The sequence below is a fragment of the Pelodiscus sinensis genome, chromosome 3 (assembly GCF_049634645.1).
Source record: "Pelodiscus sinensis isolate JC-2024 chromosome 3, ASM4963464v1, whole genome shotgun sequence".
In the NCBI taxonomy this organism is placed as follows: Eukaryota; Metazoa; Chordata; order Testudines; family Trionychidae; genus Pelodiscus; species Pelodiscus sinensis.
The window spans coordinates 14,548,199-14,573,601 of NC_134713.1; the positions used below are offsets into that span (position 1 = coordinate 14,548,199).

A 25,403-nucleotide genomic window follows, 5' to 3' on the forward strand; every position below is an offset into this window, starting at 1 on the left:
AGATGTGACTTTAATAAATTCAACTTGATCTTTCAGAGTAGACAAGGCCCAAATAGACCAGGTGTCCTTGCTTCTAGTTTATGTTGGTTATATTTTGCCTCCCTGTCTTGTACATTACATATAACCATTGAATAGGATTTCTCTCTCCTACTTCCCCTGCTATAGCCCCTTAGGAATCTTTGAAATTGGACTGGAATCTGAGATTGGAATCTGGCCCTTACTCTTTCCTTCAAAGTCTGTAAAGAAATATCAGGCAATTATTTCATACTGTAGCTTACTGCCAAGGCTTAACAGTGTAGAATCTGTTTCCTCCATTCATTGAAGGAGATCTTCGTTCACAGAAGGTCAAGGTATTAGAGTGTTATTTTTAAATATACACCCAGCATCTAAGAGTTAAAAATAGGCTCCTGAGAAAATGTGAGTGAAGCATACAGTAATTAGCTAAACCTTCTTAGACATCACATGACGAGTATAACTCCTCCCAGGAAAAAGCATAGTAAAAGCAGCTTTTCACATGGATTTATACTTAGAAGAGCAGCTGGAGAATCACAGTGTGAAGAAGTTGGCATTTCAAGCTCCTTGCTCATTAGGGAAAAAATCAGCTTGATTCACCTACAGAGAAACAAGTCAGTTACGAGGGACTCATTTTCCTTATCAAGATGCTCAAATGAATCCTGTGGATTTTTTATTTTGGCACTATCATCTCTAGGCAGGAAGTTTAAAAAGATGGAACTGGGAAAAGCAAAACTTCTGAGAACTGGCCTTAATGCCTTGTATCAGGCCATACATCCTGTGCATGGGATTGCCTGGACAGATGGGAAGCAAGTAGCACTGACTGCTTTACATTTTTATCATGGAGAACTCAAGTTTGGTGACTCGAGTGTAATTGGTCAGTTTGAACATGTTCGTGGGCTTTGCTGGGGCCCATGTTGTGCTGTAGACACACCAGCTCTGCTTGCTATCCAGCATAAAAAACATGTCACTGTTTGGCAGCTCAGCTGTAATATTTCAGAAAAGAAAAAGCTCCTGGTTTCCCAGACCTGTGAAATTGGTGAGCCGTTTCCAATGCTTCCCCAGGGCTGCGTGTGGCATCCAAAGAAGGATATTTTGGCTGTGCTTACTAAACGCGATGCCTCAGTTTTACATGCTGTTCGTTCTGATCACTCCAGGGTTAAGGCGGATATCAAAAGCAGTGGTCTCATCCATTGTGCTTGCTGGACTAAGGATGGTAATCGCTTAGTGGTTGCTATAGGCAGTGCCCTTCATTCCTACATATGGGATGATGCTCAGAAAACTTTAAATGCTTGCTTCTTTTGCCCAGTATTTGATGTGGGAGGTTATATCTGTGCTATAGAAGCTACTTTAGATTTCCAAATTGCTGTAGCCACAGAGCTTCCCTTAGATAAGATCTGTGGTTTAAATGCAGGTATTACATTTGATGTTCCATCTGGTACTGAAACAGGTTCTTTAACTTCACAGTCTACTCTGGTGCTTGGGGATGAGGAATATTCCATGGATTTAAGAAGAAAATCGATAGATTCAGAAAAATCAGTGGCTGTTGATTCAGTTGCTTCTTCTTCATCAGGTCCCATGGATTTAACCCATATCCTTGCAAACCATCAGAGATCTGATCCTATTCCTCTCATTCCTCTGAGACGCAAAGACTACGTCCCAGGAAATAATCAAGACTCTTCATACCTGATCTTGGTGACTTTTGAGAGAAAAGTAACCACCACCAGAAAAGTCAGCATCCCAGGCATTCTCGTCCCTGATATAATAGCTTTTGACCCTAGAGCTCAAATTGTGGCAGTAGCCTCCAATACTTGTAACATTGTTTTGGTTTATTCAGTAACCTCTTCCTGCATGCCCAATATTCAACAAATCCAACTGGAGAAAAGTGAAAGACCAAAAGGATTGTGTTTCTTCACAGATAAACTTTTGTTGATTTTGATTGGAAAGCAGAAATTCACTGACCCTTCTCTCATTCCATCTTCAAGTTCAGAAAGATACATTATTCGTTTAATGATCAAAGAATTAATATTTGAAGATTTTTCAGCACCATCTGATGCCAACCAGAATCTACTTTCTAATTTTGAATCCTCTGTGAATACCTTTGGAAAACGGAAGCTCTTTGAAAATCTTGCTATGGAAGACCAACCCTTGAGCAGAGAGCTGTTAATACCAGGTAGCACTATCATTCAATCCCCTAGTGGTAGGAGAAGACTCATGGAAGAAGTGAAGAGTCCTAGTTATGAACGAAGCTCATCATCAAGTGTGAGTGACCTTGATGAAAAAAGGGTCTCAGGTGACCCATCCATTGCATTGGAAACATTGGATGCTGAGCCAATTAATCGGTCAGTGGCCCTCTTTGGACTTGGGACACCAACTAAGTTTTCCAACAGACCAGCTTCTCCCAAAGTGCAGCTGGATGTGATTCAAGAAACTTCTATTTCTCATAAAAATAATAACTTGCCAAGTGAAAAAGGAGCAAGTCACATATCCAGGAATCTAGAAAGATTGTGTGGCAGCTTTGCTGAGTTACAGCTGCACCTTTCTGAATTAACAGACTTCACTAGAAATGGAAAGAGGTTATCTCTAGAATACCCATCTTTTCTGGAGCCACCTTTTGTCCACATCACTTACCAGGTAATTTTTTTATTAATTTAACATTCTTATCAGGTTGCTTTTTAAAAACTCTCTTTTTAAACTTGTTATTTTAAAACAATAGGATGTATTTTAATTTTCACAATCCAAATCGCAGGTTTTATTTGAGTTTGACACTTGATTCAGACTATTGAAACAATTTGTCAATGAAACAACCAACTGCAATTCTGCAACCAGCTGGATGAATTTTATAGAAGATTCTCCATAAGAAATCAAGGCCTTTTCTTCTTTCATTGCTCAGATGTAACTACCACTGAGGCTAATTGTAGTTATGTGCGTATATAAAAAAGGAGCACAGAACATTATCACTGTAAAAAAGGATTTTGTATTAGTTCAGTGTAGAGATGGGGCCACAAACATTCCCACTGAATGTGATACCCATTCCCATCAACAAGTCTGTGAAATTCAGATATGTGAAGAACCACATTTTGTAGCAGAAAGGAGCTCTGATGTGCTGAAACAAGGCTTTGGATCTACACTTTTGCAAAGTTCCAGTAGGAAAGATCTGAATTTCACATCTTAGAATCATAGAATCACCTTGGTCCATCTCTAGTTTAGTTTTTCACTGACAATCTTCACACAGCTGGACAATTTCACTTTTTTAACAAAAATTGCCATTTTAACATGATTTATTTAAAAAATATATGTGTAACACCTGCTAATTATTTAATTAACTAATAAGTAATATGCTAAATCATCATCATTATCTAGCCCTTATTCAGACAAAACTTCCATTAATTTCAGAGACAGGTTTAACTAAGTAAGGACTTTAATATTTGGCCCATTATTTTTATTATTATTTCAGTGATACCCTTCAGATTAGTATAATTGGAAATTAGATCATTTATTTGTATATATTGTAGCTTTTGAAAATACTTAGGATCCTTTAGTATGAAAGGCATTATGGAACTATACATTATTAATATTTTATTATTTAGTGGTATTAAAATTATACATCTCTAGATAAAATTTGATTTCACAGTGCTTTCCTGTTACATTAATGAGAACCATGTGCACAACCAAGGAAATAATCTCCCCCTACACATCCTGTAAGGAAATTATTACTGATTCAAACATCAGTCATCACATTTCAGAAATTATTTATTTGCCCGTTTTGGAGTATTCCAGTGTGTTAGCTTAACTATTGTAATGTTATATTCACCAAAAAATAAGCTCCTGTGTCTTACAGTGAAATTGAAGTTCTTTTGGCTTCTGAACATTTAGTATCTCATTGAGTTCCAAGAAGCCCCTTCTTTTAGGTTAGAGTTAGTGGTGCAAATTCTTTACCAAATAGAAATTTAGGCTATGGACTCTAGCATCCGCTTAAGATTTGAATGACAAAATAAATGCTTGATTGAACATACCTGTGCTTGCACAAGTAGTATAAATATGTTAGATTGTTTTTTCATATCCAAGTGAATTTGGTGTTGATAAAACACCATGAGACTAATCTGATTGGAGAATTTCTTTGTGTACAAAAAGAACAGGTTGGTTTCGTAGATCATCCAAAAGACAGCACAATATTAACTTCATTCAGAAAAGTGACATTTAATGAATATTTGCAGTGCTATAGCCATTTTAGTCCCCGGATACAAGAGACACAAAAGTGGGTGAGAATGAGATAATACTTTTTCTCGGAAGTTGGGCTAACAAAAAATAGCACCTCACCTACCTTGTCTATACCACTGTATGAATAGGTTTCGTCCACATTAAGGTGCCCTTTAAATATTTCCTGTGTAAGTACTGACCTAGTCTAACCCTTTTTAGCATTTGAGGTCCAGCAAGACCACAGTATGAGGCCAAAGATAACAAAAAAAAACCAGATTGATGGTAAGTCCAGACAGACAGAGATATATTTTGCCTCATAGGCAGCTAATAATTTTCTCAGAAAATAAATGTTTTGATTGGTTTGGATTCAGGCATCTGAGTCTTGTTCATGCTTCACAGGCTGATTAGCACGCTCTGCGCTCACAGACCATGTCAGCCATGGACTTACAGCCACACTCTGTATTCACAGAGCAAAAGGTTCAGGAAATGGCATTACTGCCTTATGTATAAAACCTCTCTGTGGCAAACATTCTAAATATAGGTAACACTGCAATACTGTAGTACTGTAGCACAGCATTTATATGTAGGGTCTTCATTGCAAGATCTTTGTACAACACTCACCACAATGTAAGCCATAATGTAGGCCTGACTGAGCAGTACTGGACAGTACTGTGCTATGAAATACATAAAATAATATCTCCAACATACTATAACCATAGGTCTACTTAAAATATAAAAGTAAGATTTAAATCACAAGGAAAAAACTGCAGTAACTAATGACCAATTATGAATTTTATTATTTGACAATGTTAATATACTCCAAACTTTACATTATATTTAGAAAACTATGGACTAAAATAAATCTGAATCTAAATTATTTAACAAATTTCAATTTCTCTCCATAGTGTGTAGGTTCCAGAAAGAGTATTTGTTTTAAGAATGCAATTCTAATTGTAAGGAGGAGTCTATGTTTCTTTGGGAATTGCCACGAAAATACAATAGACTCATGTCTATTCAGTATTCCCAGAGCTAATATCCTATGTGAACTGGCTCTAGGAAGAGCCATGATCACCAGGGATCCCTGAAATGTGTTTGCCATGAACAAATGCAGAATTTGCATTTTTACAGACACTCTTTAATTTTTACATTTTGTGAAAAAGAAAACCATATACAGTGGAACCCCAATTATCCAAGCTAATTAGGACTGGTGCCTGATTAGATAATTAAAAAAATTAGATTGGGAGGAGGGGAACCTCAGACTGTCATCCCGGGCAGAGGAGCTTTGGTTGCCAATTTAAAATTGTAAATATAACTTATTGTGGGTATCTACTTATAGGGTGGCTAGGAAACTAAAGTTCAGCAATTTCTTTTTAATCCCAGAAAAATGTGGATTTTTATTTTTTTATCACAGAAGTTTTTATTTTTGTGATCCTGCAAAATAGTAGGATCCCTGATGACAACTCATACTTTGGAGCTGTCCCTATTTGGAGCGTGGTTATTAGTAGTGAGTCATAGAGATGATGTAATCATTTGCCTTCTTCAGCATAAATGTAGGTTTGGAACTATAAGATTTTTATCATAGATGCTGGTAAATGTTAATTTCACTGTACACATATAGACAAAAATATTACCATTAAAAATAATCAAAATTTACAGAGTAAAAATGCAGCTTGTGAACTTACTAGAGTTTGATTTAAGAATATTTACATTATATACCTTGAGATGCTGTTGACAATTTGTGTTTTAACTTTTCAAATCTCATCATCTACTGTCATTAAATAATTACAGCCTGAGTATCTACTGTCTTCTCGGACCCACATTATGGGAGGGCAAACAGAAAGACTCAGTTAACAGGCTATTATTAAATAAGTAAAAATAGTTGAATTATGTGTTATAGATTTGTTTCTGTGAGTGCTTTTTGCAACAAGTTTTTTAATCATTAAGTTTCTCTCTAGAAAATGCAGAGCAATTTAGACTCATTCAGAAACTAATCACAGTACGAAATTGAACCATCAGGTCCATAACTAGCTGATTAACCATTCACAAAGAGGAGTTATTGGTGGTTTACAGTCATGCTGGAAGGGTGTAACGAGTGGGTTCCAGGGGGACCAGTTTTGGGACTGGTTCTGTTCAATATCTTCATCAATTATTTAGATAATGGAATAGAGAGTACACTTATAAAGTTTGTGGATAATATCCAGCTTCGAGGGATCGCAATTACTTTGGAGGATAGGATTATAATTCAAAATGATCTGGACAAACTGGAGAAATGATCTGAGGTAAATAGGATTAAATTCAGTAAGGAGAAATGCAAAGTACTCCACTTAGGAAGGGAAATTATTACCTAGAAAGGAGTACTGTGGAAAGAGAACTGGGGGTCATAATGGACCACAAGGTAACAATGAGTCAACAGTGTGACACTGTTGCAAAAAAAGCAAACATGATCCTGGGATGCATTAACAGGAGTGTTTTGGCAAAGACATGAGAAGTCATTCTTCCATTCTACTCTGCGCTGATTAGGCCTCAGTTGGAGTATTGTGTTCTGTTCTGGGTGGCACTTTTCAGGAGATATGTGGACTAATTGGAAATAGTCCATAAAAGAGCAACAAAAATTATAGAAAACACAATCTATGAAGGAAGACTGAAATAACTGTTTTGTTTAGTCTGGAAAAGAGAAGACTGAGAGGGGATATGATAACAGCTTTCAAGTACCTAAAAGGTTGTTACAAGGAGAAGGGAGAAAAATTATCTCTTTAACCTCTGGTGATAGGACAAGAAGTTTAAATTGCAGCAAGGGAGGCTTACGTTGGACATTAGGAAAAGCTTTCTGTCAGGGTGGTTAAATGTAAGAACTAATTGACATGGGAGGTTTATGGAATTTTCATCACTGGAGATTTTTAAGAGTAGCAGGAGCAACTGCTGAGAAAGGACACAGGGGAGGCACTGGACATGTGACTGCCCCCTCCACTAAGGATGTTAAGATGCAGATACAATTTGCATCGAGTACAGAATGAGTCAATAAGGATATGTCTACACTAGCTCGTTAGTTCGAGCTAGGTAGGGTAATGAGGGCAAGCGGAGTTGCAAATGAAGCCCGGGATTTAAATATCTCGGGCAACATTTGCATGTTCCCTGGCACCGCCATTTTTAAATCCCCCTTAGTCCGAACTCCGTGCCCGCGGCTACACGCAGCACAGACTAGGTAGTTCGAATTAAAGATCCTAATTCGAACTATCGTTACTCCTCATTCTGCGGGCACGGAGTTCGGACTAAAGGGGATTTAAAAATGGCGGCACCTGAGAACATGCAAATGATGCCCGGGATATTTAAATCCCGAGTTTCATTTGCAACTCCGCTTGCCCTCAGTACCCTACGTAGCTCGAACTAATGAGCTAGTGTAGCCGTACCAAAAGGGACTCCGCTGCAGCTCTGCAGTTTAAATGTAGTAGAAGTCAAGCGTGCAGGCAGCCCAGCTTCTATTATATTTAAACTGCAGAGCCATAGCGGGGGTAGGTCCAGGACCCAGAGTGAGCTGGGACTTAGCGGGGGATCTGGCGTGAGCCAGGACTCAGCAGTCCCAGCTCGTGCTGGGTCCCACACCTACCCCCACTGCAGCTCTGCATTTAAATGTAGTTGGAGTGAGGTGGCTCTTACTACATTTAAAAAGCAGAGGTGCAGCAATCCAATTCCCTGCTGCAGCTCTGCCTTTTAAATGCAGTAAAAGCAGGGCAGGAGGAGGTCCGGGTCCCAGTGTGAGCCGGGACTAAGCAATCCCAGCTTGAGCCAGGCCCTGAACCACTATGCCTCTGCCTCCCTCCCCCGCCTCTTCCCTGTCTCTGCTCTGCCCCAACCCATTCCTGTTCTACTCCTGCCTCGCCCTAGCTTTTCCCCCAAGACTCCTCCCCAGGTGACATGGGGACTAGAAGAGATGGGCCTGGTGCTGGCAGTAGAGCTCATGCCCCCCCACACTCACCAAACGTGGCGGGAGCAAGCAGATCGATGCAGCCCCAGCCCACTTTGCTCCCCTGGCTCCCATATGCGTTGCTCTGTTTCCCATCAGTCAGTGCAGAAAACCCCCTTCCCCAAGCAACATGGCCAGGCTTGAGCCACATTACTCTTCTTCCTCCCGGCACTGCTGGTTACTGTGGTGGACCCTGGTCCCTGCTGTGGTGCCAGGCCACCGCTAGTCCCTCAGGTACTTTGCTCCTCCCATCCATGGTATTTGGGGATGCATGCCCCTACAAGCTGCCCCCAAAGAGCAATTTAGACAAACACCTGTCAGGGGATGGTCTAGAACTGTGTGTCCACAGAACTATAATGGCTACTGCTATGGTGAACTAGCCACATTCAACTGGCCAAATAGCCACATGTGGCTAGTGGCTAGCGTGTTGGACACCACGGCTCTAGATGGCATGCAGGAGTTGGACTTGATGACTCTCAAGATCCTTCCAGTTCTGTGATTAAGGTGACTGCCATTTATGGAAATCTCACCAATTAATAAGATTCATCAGCTGTAAATCGAAGAACACTTTTTATTATGTCAAACATCTGTATCATTGACTGAGTATATCACAAAATTAAACAATAAAACAAATGTATTCGGGAAGATTAGCCATCATGATGTCCCATTTACCAGTCACTGATAGTGTACAGAATTCAATTGACACTTGAATCCTTCAGACATTGTTCACCAGTGAGAGGGAACCTAAATTTGTGAGTGGCCCTTCTTCATCTCAGCAGAGCCACAAGATTGTCGTAACCAGGACAGTCTCCCGGGTACGGGTAGTTTTGCTAACAGCACTTGCATACCTAGAATTTGCAGGGCATGCCCACTGAACCGTAGTAGCACTTTGATTGAATGCAGAAGGGGTGCATGGCTCTTACCATCAATGTTGTGTGCAATCAGCACACACCTCAATTCACGAGCCCTTGCCTTACGTGTGTGCCACTTTTGTATCATTGGTAGGAAAAAAAAACCCTACATGGATGAAAACCAGCGGAATCTGGCAACTCTGTGCATGAGCAATGGTAAACAAAATATCTTATGGGTCACACATAGAACCCCAATGGGCCATATGCAGCCCTTGGGCCCCAGGTTGCCCATCATTGTTGTACACTGACCGGATCAATCAGGGGAGCTGGAACAATTTGTGGGAGAGCTGAGTCACTGAACCAAACTGTAAACCCTGTATATGATGGAAATCACCTTAAGCCAGGGGTGCAGCACCCCTAGCTCTAGCACCTAAGCAATCAATTATTGAATAACGAGAAAAGCAAGATTTTACAGTGAGTTAGAAGTATAAAGGGCATTCTAGGAAGATGGGAACAACGGAAACAAAATCTGGGACACAAACATACATAAAAATGGGTAGGCAAGGGCAGAGCACAGACAGGAGACCAAGGCTAGAGGAGTAAAGTGAATGAACTAAGGAATAGTCTCAGAGGGGGAGCTGTGTTAGTCTGAAACTGAAAAAACATAATCAACAAATGATCTTGCAGAATCTTACAGACTAGACACAGTGGTCCCCAACCTTTTTGGGTGGCGGGCGCCGTGTGGGGCTGCTGGGCCACCCGGGGCCGGGGCGGGGGCCAGAGCTGCGCATACGCTGCACGCCCGGGGGTGGGGCTGTACGTGCGCTGTACTCCCGGGGCGGGGGCTGCTCATGCACCACACTCCCGGGGGTGGCGTTAGGCGGGCACACATAAATGCCCTGGTGGGTGCCATGGCACCCACGGGCACCACGTTGGGAACCACTGATACTATCTACATTTTTGTTAGTCTCTGAGCTCAGGAATAAGTATATTAGGCCATACTGACTGGCTGTAGAAAATCAATCTATTTATTGCTAATAAAGCCTCAAGGCTTTTGTACATGACACCTGCATTTCCATCTCCATCAACTCATCCTGACAGAGGTTCAGGTTGGAAAGGTTATGTGAGGTGCTGAATACCATCAATGCCTAATGCAGTCAGTGCATATATCTCCATAGACGAGCTCAGCACCTTGGCATATAGGACACCAAGCTATCTATATTCCTGTCTGGACAGTCAAAGCTGTGCTATACAATAATAATGAATGGATCAGAATCTCAAGGCTCTCTTCTGGGTAAGACGTCCCTCTTTTGCCCCCGTGTTTCTGACTTGGCTATCATTTTCCTTAACTTTGCTTGCAAAGCAAGAAATCTCAGAGTCATCTCTAACCTCCAACATTACTTTATTTTCCACATCTCTCTTGTCTGTATATCTGCTTATCATCAGTTTCAGAACATTATCGGAATTTATCCTTACCATGTCCCCCTTGCTTTTACTTGCATCCTTTCCATACATTAATCAGTGCCTAGCTTGACTACTACCTTTCCTTTTTTTATGGCTTTCCTAAATCTCTGCTCTCTAAACTTTAGGCTTCCTGACCAGTCTATCACTTCAGGAAGCAGTCAGATCACCTTTATCTTCCATCACTTTCATGGCTTCCTTTTCATTCCTCAATCCAGTTCAAAATTTTCCATCTTCATTACCAAAATGGTTCATGGATTTACTACAACTAAACAAAATGGAGGAAGGTACTAGGCTGTAAGTAGATCAGGGAGAATGAAGCACTTTTTTGTTGTTTGTTTAAAAAAGACATTTTCTGCATTACATAAAGTACTTCTGTAACACACACACCTAGGCTATGTCTGCACTCGCAGCTTCTTGCGCAAGAACATCTTGCGCAAGGGTTCTTGTGCAAGAAGTCTTGCTCAAGAAAACGTCCACACTGCCATGTGCGAGCTGTGCTTTTGCGCAAGAGCTCCCATGGCAGTGTGGACGCTCTCTTGCGCAAGAAAGCTCTGGTGGCCATTTTAGCCATAGGGCTCTCTTGCGCAAGAAATCCTTGCCGAGCGTCCACACTGCCCGCTTGTACAAGAGCTCCTGTGCAAGAGGGCTTACACCTTTTAAAAAAGAGTGTAGCTCTTGCACAAGGAGCCCTCTCTTACCACGCCATACTGTAAATTTCCTTGCACAAGAGAGGGCAGACAGTGTGGACGATCTGCAGATTCTTGTGCAAGAATGGCCATACTTATGCAGGAAGCCGTGAGTGTAGACATAGCCCTTGTGTGGTTACCATGCGGTGGCACCAAGACCACAGCAACAGTTAAGACCAAAAGACCTCTACAGCATGGGCTGGGAGGCATCTGGCTTTTAGCTCAGAGGTTAAAGGCTCCTATTCTCAGCTTCAGCCGTCCCAGGTTCAAATCTACCTGGTGGTGGTTACACTTCCATAGAAACAGATTCTGCCATTTCCTTAGTGATGCTAAGGAGTATGTACACACGAGATGCCTCATGGAACATAAGGGGATCCTTGATGGAACATGGCACTATTGATGGTGAGTGAGAGTATTAGAATCTGATTCATAGATAATAAGCTGGGCTACCCACATCACTAAGGCTGTGTCTAGACTGCAGGGTTTTTTCGAAAAAACTTCACCTGCGTCTAGACTACAGCCGTGTTCTTTCGAAATTAAATCGAAAGAACGCGGCTTTTCTTTCGATGGCGGTACTCCTCTTTTCACGAGGAATAATGCCTTTCTTCGAAAGTGCTCTTTCGAAAAAAGGCGCTATGTAATGCAAACTGTGCTTTTTCGAAAGACCATCCAGACTGCCTGGGTGCTCTCTTTCGAAAAAGCAGCTTGCTTTTTCGAAAGTACTGATTGCAGTCTAGATGCTCTTTTTCGAAAGAAGCTTTTTTGAAAGTATCTTTTGAAAAAGCCTCTTTCGAAAGAGGCTTGCAGTCTAGACGTAGCCTAAGTGGACAGGGTATGCTGATATTTGCCACTGTGTCATGAGTAGCTGTACTTAAATTCATAGAGATGATCTTTGTACCAAGGTGAATGAGGGCAGTACTGGAGAATGTACAAGATTAAAATGAAGCAAAAGGATCAAGAAGAGGAAAGATGGAGTTGAAGATATCGTCAGGCTAACAGATGGGGAGAAAATATGTTGTTTATTTATAGTACAAACTGATTGCATAAACTTGCATCTATCCAAGGGCTTTTGAAAACATATTTGCTTTTTGCTTTAGTAAACAATTTTCCTCCTATAAATATACTGGCTCACATATTACAAATAGATAGTATGGACTTGACCTCTGTGGCCTCCCAGCCATGTGCTGGAAAATAATTACTGCTAGTGCATTTCAAACCCTCATCTGGAAACAAATTAGAATCTTCATAGATTTAGCACACCACTCTTCTTCAATTTTCTTACAAGATTTCTTGAGGTTTGATTGTTTTCATGCTTCAATGGCTTGTTGTGTTCGCTCACTTTTGTTTGCACTTTTGAATAATATTATCTTTTGAATAATAAATAATCTTCACTTTTTGAAACAAGAAAGCATTTGAAGTAGTATTTTCCCTCAAGAGCCCATTAGGTTTGGCAAAAAACTCATGAATGGAAGAAACTAATATGACTCAGAAAATAATCTAGTGTGACACGACCATGCCTTGTCACTGAATGGGGGGACAGTAACAAAGAATGATGATTAATGACCGAACTGTAGGACTGGATGAGCCCTTGACAAATCAGCTAGTCCAGACCCCTGTACTCAAGGCAGGACCAAGTATAATCTAGTCAGTCCTTAACAGGTGTTTGACTAACCTACTCTTAAAAATCTCCAATGATGGAGATTCCACAACCTCCCCAGGCAATTTATTGCAGTGCATAACCACCCAGACAATGAGGAAGCTTTTCCTAATGGCCAGTTTGTGAATTGTCCTTGCTACAATTTAAGAACATTGTTTCTTGTTTTATCATCAGAGATTAAGAATAACATTTTTTCTCACTCATCCTTTTAACAACCTTTTATGTACTTACAAGTACATATCATATCCCCTCTCAGTCTTCTTTTTTTCAGACTAAACAAAACCTGTTTTTTCAATCTTCCCTTATAGGTCATGTTTTCTAGACCTTTAATCAATTTTGTTGCTCTTTTATGGACTTTTTCCATTTTGTCCAAATCTTTCTTGAAATGCAGTGCCCAGAACTGGACACAATACTCCAACTGAGGCCTAATCCTTGTGGAGCAGAACAGAAGAATTACTTCTCATGTCTTGCTTACAACACTCCTGCTAATACATGCCAGAATGATATTCACTTTTTTCTGCCACAGTGACTCATATTTTGCTTATGATCCAGTATAATCCTAGATCCCTTTCTACAGTACTCCTTCCTAGGCAGTCATTTCCCATTTTATATGGGTGGAACTGACTGTTACTTCTTAATTAGCATTCTTTACATTTGTCTTTACTGAATTTCATTCTATTTATATCAGACTATTTCTCTAGTTTGTCCAGATCATTTTGAATTATAATCCTATGCTCCAAAGCACTTACAACCCCCTCAACTTCGTATCATCTGCAAACTTTATAATTGTACTCTCAATGCCAATATCTAAATCACTGATGAAGATATTGAATAGAACCAGACCTAGAACTGATCCTTGTGGGACCCCACTCTATGCCTTCTAGCTGGACTGTGAACCACTGATAGCTAATCTCTGGGAATGATTTTCCATCCAGTTATGCACCCATTTTTTAGTAGCTATATCTAGGTTGTATTTCTCTAGTTTGTTTGAGATGGCCATGTGAGACAGTATCAAAAACATTACTAAAGTCAAGATATATCAATCTATCAAAGTATGAATGTACTATTTCAACTTGTTCTTATCATTTACATTACAAATTTACCTGTTCTGAAAGGCTCAGTGAAGCAGCCTAAGGACTGCAAAAGAAAAAAATCTTAGCTGCTGGTTTCTGGAAAGCTGCCAAGAAAGGGAGAAGAATAAGGAAGAATAACAATAGCTCTTTAGGGGGCAGGCAATATCAGTTCTGCCAGCTCTTGCCATTGTATTGTGAGTTTTCCACAAAAACTCGCAGTGCGTCCACACCACGTTTTTGTGCAAGTAAATTGAAAGATCAGAGGGGGTTTTACGCAATTGGTAATCCTCATTCTATGAGGAAGAACGCCTTTTTGCACAAGAGCTCTTGTGCAAAAAGGCGTGTGTGGATAGGGAAAAGGGGTTTTTTTGCACAAGAAGATGGAAGAGGAAAAAGCACAGATGCCCTGTTGGCCATTCTGCCCATAGCAATCACTGCTTACTCGCAAGAGAGCATCCAGGCAGTCTGGACGCTCTCTTTCGCAAAAGCGCATCACTTTTTAAATGAGCTTTTGCAGTGTGCTCATTGTGCAACATGTTTTTTCGGAAGATCTCTTGCAACAAAAGCTTCTTGCGCAAAAAGCCTGAAGTCTAGATGTAGCCTAAGATATGTGGTTACATGAGCCAGGGGTGCCACTTTGGATTTTGGTCGGGGGGGGGCAACTTTAACTGTGATTCCAGTGGTTACTGAGAAATTAGGTGACAGAACATTGTGTCTTACTCCTCAGACATTACAAAAAAAGAATTACAGGAGAACCTCACAATTCATGGAATCACCATTCACAGTTCCACATATTCATAGGCTACGTCTAGACTGGCATGATTTTCCGCAAATGCTTTTAACGGAAAAGTTTTCTGTTAAAAGCATTTGTGGAAAAGAGCGTGTCTAGATTGGCACGGACGCTTTTCCGCAAAAGCTCTTTTTGCGGAAAAGCGTCCGTGCCAATCTAGATGCGCTTTTGTGCAAAAAAAGCCCCGATCGCCATTTTCGCCATCGGGGCTTTTTTGCGCAAAACAAATCTGAGCTGTCTACACTGGCCCTTTTGCGCAAAAGCTTTTGTGCTAAAGGACTTTTGCCCGAATGGGAGCAGCATAGTATTTCCGCAAGAAGCACTGATTTCTTACATGAGATGGTCAGTGTTCTTGCGGAAATTCAAGCAGCCAGTGTAGACACAGCCATAGAGTCTCCTACCTGGGCATGGGGGAGGGCAGCGGGTGCCAAGAGCTGCAGGAAATTCACTGCAGTTGCCAGGAGCCACAGTGAGTTCCCAGTATTTCCGAGCAGCTGCAGTGAGTTCCCTACCCAGACCTGTGGTGAGTTCCCTGTGGCTCCCACCCCCCACCTCACTGTGGGAGCCATGAGCTGTAGCTTCCACTATTCGTGAATTTCACCATTTGCAATAGATGCAGGAAAGCATCCACCACAAATGGAGAGGGTTTTCTAAAAATAAATATTAGACCTACTCAGCTGTAATAGGAACATTTTCTCACATCTTGTGTCAACCCACTTAAGGGACACTGATTAGGTTCAAAATGTTATGCATAATCTGACTTTGTTACTAATTCTTAAATACAACAATTGAAACCACTGTAGGAAAAAAAATCTAGATTACTGTCTATCACTTTTTTGCAGTTCACTAAGCATGGAACAGGTCATTTACCTTTCGGCAACAATTTTTCAGGGCAAGGCTTTGTGAGTTTACACTTCACCTGCATCAGGTTCTCAGGTGGTGCCCCATTGCTAATAAAATAAATTAGAAACTGACCTTAAAAAGCAATGCAGCTGACACTTTCAAGTCACTTTTACAGTATTGCCAACCCCAGCTGTTCAGAAATTATGAGCTTGGTTCTGAAAGCATGAGATCATGTAAAAATAACAGCATGGGTGTTCTTTATATTTGCTTTCAGCTTCTCGTTGAGGTAGAGGTGGAACCACATACATTAAAGGAAGTTGGCTAAAAGAAGCCTTGGCAGATAATATCCACTTGAGTATCTGGATATATTTGTCACTTCTGTGTACATAGCCCTCTTAGTCCTCCAATAGTCCTTGTTTGTTCACAATAATGATATTTACACTGAGAACCACAAGCCCACTAGAGACAGTAATACATTCGAATCAGAGATGCAGCTTTTAGAAACAGACAGTTAAACTTGATGGCGATGGAGGAAGGATGATCTTGGGGTTAATGCACAACGATAGGAGGCTTGGGATCTTGGTTCTTTTCCCTGTACTACCACAAATTACTTGTATGGGCTTCAGTATATCACCTAATTTCTTAGTGCCGTGGTTTCATCTTTTATAAAATGGGAATAATAATCAACTGCCTCTCAAGAATGTTATAAGGTTGCGCAAATTACTGTATGTAAACCATTATGTGGTCCTCAAAGAAAAGGTGCATTATTGTTACTTAAACTAAATGGTAAATTAAAAGAGGCTGAAATAACTTGGAGCAATTAAAAACAGAGGTAGACAGAATTCTGGGCAACAGACACAAAATGTAACAGATTAATTTCTCTTTATAAACAGAAAGGTCTGATCACTGGAGACTAACGTGACACTAATGTTTAAAAGCAATGTAAAGAAAAGAACTGTGAACCTAAAGATCTGAATTTCTGAAGTCTGTACAAGGAAAAAAATATAAAATTATGGGTAAGAATCATCTAAAGGATCTTAGACAGGAACAGACTGATCTAAGGCAGTCGCTGTGGCTTTATAAAGGGTAGGTTGTACTATAAAACTTATGACACCATCTATATTTTTTGTTGGTCTCTAAGGTGCTACAGGACTATTTGTTGCTTTTTAAGTTTTTTCTATTACAGACTAACACGGCTACCCCTCTGATAATATAAAATTGTGATTCACTTTTTGAGAGAGGTTAAAATAAGATCTGGCAGTGTTAAGGAAAAAACATAATGCACCAAAATCATCGCTAGTATAACTGTACTAATTACAATCAACTGATTTGTAGTCAATTGAGATGGAGCTGAGATGAATTTGTCACAATCCTTTTTGACTTGACAAAAATAAATTGCTATGAAGAAATTGCTATGAAGAAACTACATCCAAACTCCCTCAAATTCTATGAAGGCTTACCTTTCAGTCAGAATTTTCAACTCAGGTTCATTATTGTTTATAAATTATTGATGCAAGACCAAATCAGACAAAGTTTTGTTGTTTCCACCTGTATCCGGGCAAAATGTGGCAGTGGGTCATATAAGCTCATAAGAAGAAAATCACTTTGCTTTTATGCACAAATATCTGATCCGCATCTGCAAATATCAATTTTTGAGTGCAAATGCAAAGGTCTAATGGGCACTCATTACAATTATTGCTGAAAATTAAGTTCCTTGAACCTTGTGTATAAATTGAACTAAAAAGAAAAGGAGGAACTTGAGGGGAACTAAGATGACCCGGGAGGTCTCAAAAATTATGGCTACAAACAAACGATTACTGAAATTACCAGTGGTTTAATGTCAGAAAGGAAAAGACTGAAAGGAGATTTATGTGAAGCATTTAAAAGTACTCAGATTTACTAATTATTTACTTTATTTGGAGACAAGAATACAGATATCTGTGGGGGGAGGGGTTACAATTTAGAGAGATTTTTACAGTGCCTACCCTATAAGGTCTTATCCTAATAGGACATCTTAGAGCAACCATAAAAATTAAATAAAATTAAGCTACTCGTCTGCATGAATAATTTAAAATAAAATGGGATCATGGTAATTTCACATAAGTTCAGAGGTACTGTGATGGCATTTATAACCCAGTGTGTTTCCGTGAAAACCAGGAGGATTTAATGTGCTTTCATGAAAGAAGAGACCACTTGATTTAGGAGGGATGTAAAATGCTGCAAGATAAAGAACACATTGGTGCAGCATAAGATACTGCCTGGTATAGAACACGTGGCTGCAGCAAAACTCTTTGAGATGTGTACAGAGTCAAAAGCAGCATGAGAGCTTGCATTGAACTGAGCACTAAAGGAGATTAGAAGACATTTATTTAAGCCAAAGATTAATTAACATGTGGAACAGCTTACTAAGTACAGAAATAGAAGCTGCAGCTGTGAACTGATTTAAGAAGAAGTTTGCATACTTTGATATTCTTGATGTCAAAAGTGTAAACACTAACTAGAGCAGAACCCAAATTAGATTTAGGGTAGATGGTGTTTTTTCTTTCAGTCCTAAAATGTCACAGAGCTGCAGTTGGCTTCATGTTGAATATACAAAAGGAAAAGTTGGAGGAAGAGGGGATCAACTGCATACTAATTAAATTAGAAGGTTATGTTAAATTGCGAGGAGTTACAAACACAAGTGATGCCAGAGGGAAAAAATTGGTTGTAAAGAAATAGAAAATAAGAGCAGGAAATAAAGTGAGATTCAAAGTAGAGCGTAAATATCTCTGTGGATCTGGACCCAAATATGGGATCATCAGTAGGAACAGAACTTAGTGGCCTCAGTCCTTAGTCCCGCTAAATTCCACTCAGCACAGCACCAAAGAGGACAAGCTTGGCTGTATGCCATCTTTATACACCCCATTCCCTGGTTTGGCTGGTTTGTCTCCCAGTACAAGTTAGCCCCCTCCCTCTTTAGAAAGCTATACTAAATTTCCCAAGAGATTCCTCAGCTGCCTGATTAGGGTAGCTTTACAGTCCCTTTGTTCTGCCAGTGCTGTGCAAATGGGTTGTATTGGGGCTAAATGTGTGACCAAAGAACCTCTGTTTGATAAACACACATCTGTACAACTGGAATTAAGGCGACTGCTTATTAGTTGTAGTAGCATTAGGCTTTTAAGCACAAACTTGCCACGCCCAACCAGCCAAACAGCCACAAGTGGTTAGCATGTTGGACACCATGGCTCTAGTAGATGATGTGATCATATTCACTTAAACTGGACTGATATTCACTCAGAAAAAAACAATAGACTTACATTACATTTGCAAGTCAATATGGCATAAAAAAAGCTGGAGCAGTTTTGAATTGTGCATGCAGACATGACTCTAAGAAGCTGGGATCCAAATGAATCCGCTCTTTAATTGGCCCTAGTGAGACAATACCTAGAATATCACAGTTAGGGTATGTCTACACTACAAAGTTAGTTCGAACTAACGGACGTTAGTTCGAACTAACTTTAATAGGTGCTACACTAGCGCTCCGCTAGTTCGAATTTGAATCGAACTAGCGGAGCGCTTAGTTCGAACTAGGTAAACCTCATTTTACGAGGACTAACGCCTAGTTCGAACTAGCTAGTTCGAACTAAGGGCTGTGTAGCCCTTTAGTTCGAACTAGTGGGAGGCTAGCCCTCCCCAGGTTTCCCTGGTGGCCACTCTGGCCAACACCAGGGAAACTCTATGCCCCCCTCCCAGCCCCGGATCCCTTAAAGGGGCACGGGCTGGCTACGGTGCCCGTGCCAGGTGCAAGCCTGCCAGCACCCAGCTAGCAGACCCTGCACCTGGCACGGCACAGAGCCACCCACCCGATGCCCCCCAGCCCACCCCCTCTTGCCGGGACCAGGCTGGCGGCTCCCGGGAGCTTGCCCTGGACCGCAAGAGGCGGGCACCTTCCTGGGCTAGTGCGGACATCGTGGACCTCGTCCACGATCTCCGCACTAGGCACAGGAAAGTGGCCGTCTAGGGCAGGAGAGCTGCCAGCCTGGCCACCCAGGACCAGGTGTGCATGAAAATCAAGGGGGTCCACTGAGACCCCCGACACTGAGCCCTGAGCTTACAATGGCCGTCCTGGGTCAGACCAAAGGTCCATCTAGCCCAGTAGCCTGTCTGCCGACAGCGGCCAACCCTAGGGACCCTGGAGGGGATGGACCGAAGACAGTGACCAAGCCATTTGTCTCGTGCCATCCCTCTCCAGCCTTCCACAAACTTTGGGCAGGGACACCACTCCTACCCTCTGGCTAATAGGACTCCATGGCCCCAACCTCCATGACTTTATCTCACTTCCCTTTAAACTCTGTTCTAGTTCTAGCCTTCACAGCCTCCTGCAGCAAGGAGTTCCACAGGTTAACTATTTGCTTTGTCAAGAACAACAACTTTCTCTTACTAGTTTCAAGCCTGCTACCCATTCCTTTCCTTTCGTGTCCTCTAGTCCTTCTTTATGGGAACTCAGGAAGAACTTTTCTGAATGCACCCTCTCCACCCAACCCCTGCTTTTAGAGACCTCTATCCTGTCCCCTCTCCGTCTCCTCTTTTCTAAGCTGAACAGTCCCAGTCTCTGTAGCCTTTCTTCATCTGGGACCTGTTCCCAACCCCTGATCATGTTAGTTGCCCTCCCCTCTCCCAGCCTCTCTCTTCCCCTCTCCCACCTCCTTTTCCCAGTCTCCCCCAGTTTTTTTCAATAAAGACAGAGTCAATGTTGGAAGAAACGTTATCTTTATTTTGTACATCAATAAGAAGGGGGGCTAGGGAAGGGTAAGTGGAAGGAGGTGAGGGAGGAATGGGGTACGAGCCCCCGATGGGGAGGACTGGGCTGGCTCTGCGGGCTTCTGGGGGTGGAAGCTCTCCTGCAGCCCCCCAATTACTCCCTCTCCCCAGATGGCAGCCTGCGGCAAGTGCAGCCGGGCTGATGGCCGAGTGGTGTGATGTGCCCAGTGTGGGCACTCAGGGCACTCCAAGCCAGAACTTCTTTGCAAGCGGGGCACCCCTTAGAACTGTGTGTCCGGGGTGGGGGTCGGGACCCTTTAAGCGCAGCCCTCGGCTAGCCTGAGACAGCATCTCCATGCTCTAAGTCCTCCTTTTATGCCCTGCCGGCACTGCTTCCGGCCATCCTTAAGCCCTGTTCAGAGTCCACTCAATGTGGACTTACTAGTTCGAACTAGCAAAACGCTAGTTCGAACTAGTTTTTAGTTCTAGATGCGTTAGTTCGAACTAGCTTAGTTCGAATTAACTAATTCGAACTAAGTTAGTTCGAACTAGCGCTGTAGTGTAGACGTACCCTCAGATATTGGCACCATAGTACCTGAAATATACAGATACATTGTTGGGAGTAGAGAGAAGACGAAACCCCAAAGTGACAAAGGAGCCTGATTCTTGAGGTACAAGGTGGCTAGTATTCTAACCCAACCTTTTCTTTTACCGGTGTGTATCTGAAGAAGTATTTCTCAAATGGAGCTGTTGCTGAAGAAACAAGAACTGTTCTACTTTGTGACAGCAAGATCCACCTGAATTTAGTCCAGCAGCTTTTTGATCTACCCATTATTGAAATGAAACATGGTATGTTCTGTTAATTTTTGGTGGCCGGGTTACAGACGGTATTTTTAATGTGAAAGCTGTATTTGAAAACATCTATGTGGATTCTGACGTTTTCCCAGCAAGCCCTTGTTTTTCTTGTCTGAAACAAGGCAGAATGTAATAGTCCCAGAAGTAGGGGTGCTGAGTGTGCAGCTGCGCCCCCTAGCTTGAAGTAGTAACAGCAAATACCAAATACAGGGTATCCATCATCAGCATTCTCACTTTAAAAATTGTTCCAGCGCCCATGGCAAAATGTCTCCTGAAATTACTTAAATGTTAGGGATGATTGCACAGCTGTCTGTGGCAGAATGCTGGGCAACAGTACCTGAGGCTGTGTCTAGACTGCAGGCTTCTTTCAGAAGAAGCTTTTCCAGAAGAGATCTTCCAAGAAAACTTCTTCCGAAAGAGAGTGTCCACACAGCAAAAGCGCATCGAAAAAGCGATCTGCTTTTTCGAAAGATAACGTCCACAATGAATGGACATTAGCTCACATTTAAGCTGAGATTACTATGGATGGAGTGGCTACCAGGGCATTTGTACTTTTTCCTCTTTCCTCTTCTTTCGAAAGAACTCCCTCTTCCCTGTCCACACATGCCTTTTTCCGAAAGAGCTCTTTCGGAGAAAGGCTTCTTCCTCGTAGAAAAAGGTTTACCAATATCAGAAAAACCCCTCTGTTCTTTCCATTTTTTTTCGAAAGAACACGATTGCAGTGTGGAGGTGACATTTTTTCAGAAAAACAGCCATTTTTCCGAAAAAAACTGCAGTGTAGACATACCCTGAGCTAGCATTCTGATCACTAAGTAATTACTCCATAGCAGATGTCATTAGGAATAGCTGTGCCTAACTGATAGGTTGGGGAGAACAAAGAGACTAATTAGGCAGCGAGGCAGGTGATACAGAAGGAAGTGGAATGGAAGGAAACAGATAATGAGGGAGAGATTGCTCTTCCCTGATTACAGCTGGAGCTGATGACTCCCTCCAGCAGTAAGTGTAAGGCTGTACAAAGTATAAGGGTGGTGGAAACCAGAATTGTAAATAATAAATATTGTAAACTGAATGGCCGTGTCTACACTGGCCAGTTATTCCGGAAAATCAGCCGCTTTTCCGGAATAACTTGTCAGCTGTCTACCCTAGCCCCTTGAATTTCCAGAAAAGCACTGACGATCTAATGTAAAATCATCAGTGCTTTTCCGGAAAAACTATGCTGCTCCCGTTCGGGCAAAAGTCCTTTTCCGGAAAACTGTTCCGGAAAAGGGCCAGTGTAGACAGCAGAGATTTCTTTTTTGCAGAAAAGTGCGTCTAGATTGGCACAGACGCTTTTCTGCAAAAAGTGCTTTTCCGGAAAAGCATCCTGCCAATCTAGACGCGCTTTTTCCGAAAATACTTTTAACGGAAAACTTTTCCGTTAAAAGCATTTCCGGAAAATCATGCCAGTATAGACGTAGCCAATGGGGTGTGATACCAGCAAAAATGTCTTTGAGCTATTTGTGGAGTTGAGCAGAGACAAAAGTGATCATATGCCCTGGCCCAAACCAGAGCAATCAGGTAGATTCTCATGTGGAGGGAGACAGAGAAAATAATCAGGACACCAAGCTCTTTGGAAACAAGGATGCTTCCTTTTGGCATCTTTACAGACCCTTTACACTCTTTCACATCTACACTACATTCCTCTTTCGAGAGAGGAATGCAAATGCAGACAAATGAAATTGCAAATGAAGTGCAGATTTGAATTTTCCACGCTTCATTTGCATAATCACGGCTGGACGCTTTTTCGAAATACCCTATTTCGAGATAAAAACGCTGTTTAGACGCGGTTATTTTGAGGAAAAAACCCTTCTTTTGAAATAACTCTTACTCCAGGTTTAAGGGTTATTTCGAAAGAAGGGGTTTTTCTCGAAATAACCACATCTAAACAGCATTTTTTATCTCGAAATAGGAAATTTTGAAAAAGCAGCCAGCCGCGATTATGCAAATGAAGCATGGAAAATTCAAATCCGTGCTTCATTTGCAATTTTGTTTGTCTGCATTTGCATTCCTCTCTCGAAAGAGGAATGCAGTGTAGACATACCCAAACATATCACATATCTGATGCTACAGAGGGAGAAATAATGGCTTCTAGGATATTAAACTTTTGTGTCTGGAAGTTCTCGGGGTTAGTGTTATCTAAACTAAGCACAGGAGAGCAGTGTTCTAATCTGCCGAACTCCTCTCTTTACCTCTCACCAGTGATATATTTGTAAAGATGGAGAGGAGCCAAGAAAATCATCGCCTTGGTCCCAGAACTATCTAATCCTTTGTCAGCTTCTCAGCTACTGCAGGGAATATATTTCTCCCCTGCTCCGATAGGTGCCAAATCTGGGGATGCTGCTGCACATCTTGGTTTAAAGTAGTTTCCATTATATCCAGGATTTAGAGTATGGTTCAGTGGATGTCAGCACCCCTTCCCTTTCCTCTGTAATGGTTTCTGTAGCTTGTCTTAATATATGCTCTACATATTATATTACAAAGATTTGCCTTGGTCTATAGCTGGGATCTCTTTGAGTAGCTTCCCTCCTACCGGGGCACGGAACAGTAACTTCCTACCTCCCCACCCAGCTGCTACCAACAAATAAAAATGTTCAATTAGAGAAGAGTGTAGAAGATGATTTTTCCTGTCCCATGAAAATTAGAAACATTTCTAAAATGCAAAAGTGCAAAATGCAGGAGTGCAAAAGCAATCCTGGCCCCTGCAGCAGAATGGTTAGGGCACTCCGCTGTGATAAGGGAAACTTAGGTTTAAATCCTAGGTTAAAAACCTTAGTTTTTGTGGGTACCCATGAAAGCTCATGATACCATCGACATGTTTTGTTAGTCTTTAAGGTGCTGCTAGACTATTTGTTGGTTTTTAAGTTTTTCCAGTTACAGACAAACTTGGCTACCCCTCTGAAATTCATGTAGGGAGTCAGTTTGTAAAGAGAAAAAGGAATTGTTAATTAAGAATCCCTCTCATGCCATGCAAAATTTGCCAGCTTCAGAGCAGAGGGATTTATGTGATTCATTCATCAATCAATTGAAGAACTTACTAGCGTGAGATTTGTACTCCCCAAGTTTTCCTTTAAATTTGAGATTCAGATGAGCTGCAAAGCTCAAAGTATAATCTGTCAAAATTGCTGAGTTTCACCTAAATGTGCATTGAAACTCTGAGAGACAGTGGATTCAGGGGGCATGAGACAAAGTAATTTCGGGGGCCCCTTCCATAAAAAAAAGTTGCAATACTATAGACTTCAGACATTCTCATTGGGGCCCCTGCGGGGCCCGGGGCCTGGGACAAATTGCCCCACTTGCCCCTCCCCCCGGGCAGCTCTGTTGTGAGTCCAAACATTTTGCATACTTTTGACACAAAACCATGAGATGCACTGGGCACAAGTGACCTGTGTGTGAACCTGAGCAGACTGTACCACAAATGTGGGTGATTTTCAGTTTGCAACAAAATACAAAAAATACACCAAAGAGTTGACAAAAATGTTACTCAGACCCATCCATCCTCTAATGCAGGGAGGGGCAATAATTTTAGAAGGGGGGCCACTTCACAAATTTTTGAAGTGGCCCCAGTGGCCCCAGAAGGGGAGGGGTCTCAGGCAGAAGGGGCGGGGCCATGACACTTCTTTGCTCCTTCACCCACAGACCCTGATTGGCCTGGGGTTGGAAAGCACGTGAAGTCTTTGCCCCTTCCCCCGAGAGGTGCCCCCCTCTACGCACCTGCGCCCCTACTGGCAGGAGACTTCACAATCATCAATCAGAGCCTGGGGCCAGGTGAGTGCGCCAAGTCTCTCGCTCCCTGCTCTCGCCCTGCAAGGGGTGCAATGTGCTTCTGTAACCCACACACCTAAGCTGCGTCTACACTGTAGCCTTCTTCCAGAAAAGCTTACGCAAATGAAGCACGGAGTGGAATATTGTCACGCTGCATTTGCATAATTAATTAGCAGCCATTTTTGCGCAAGAGGCTTTTGCGCAAAAAGGAGCTGTGTAGACGGCTCCTTTTTGCACCAAAACCCCCTCTTGCCCAAGAGCCATTCTTCCTCATTTTTTCAGGAAGAACAGCTCTTGCTCAAGAGGGGGTTTTTTGTGCAAAAAGGAGCCGTCTACACAGTTCTTTTCGGGACAAAAGCCTCTTGCGCAAAAACAGCTGCTAATTAATTATGCAAATGAAGCGCAGCGATATTCCACTCCGCACTTCATTTGCATAAGCTTTTCCGGAAGAAGGCTACAGTATAGGGGTT

The 25,403-nt window shown here is 41.9% G+C and overlaps 1 protein-coding gene across 1 annotated transcript in view; it reads left to right on the forward strand.

Annotated features, from left to right (window-relative positions):
• The first annotated feature begins 726 nt into the window (after positions 1-726).
• WDCP (WD repeat and coiled coil containing) overlaps positions 727-25,403 on the forward strand; it is a 29,089-nt gene continuing 4,412 nt past the window's right edge. The window contains exons 1-2 of the mRNA XM_006118547.2: positions 727-2,646; positions 21,006-21,126. Of these exons, the coding sequence (XP_006118609.2) occupies positions 727-2,646; positions 21,006-21,126 (2,041 nt within the window). The remainder of the gene's footprint in view (positions 2,647-21,005; positions 21,127-25,403) is intronic.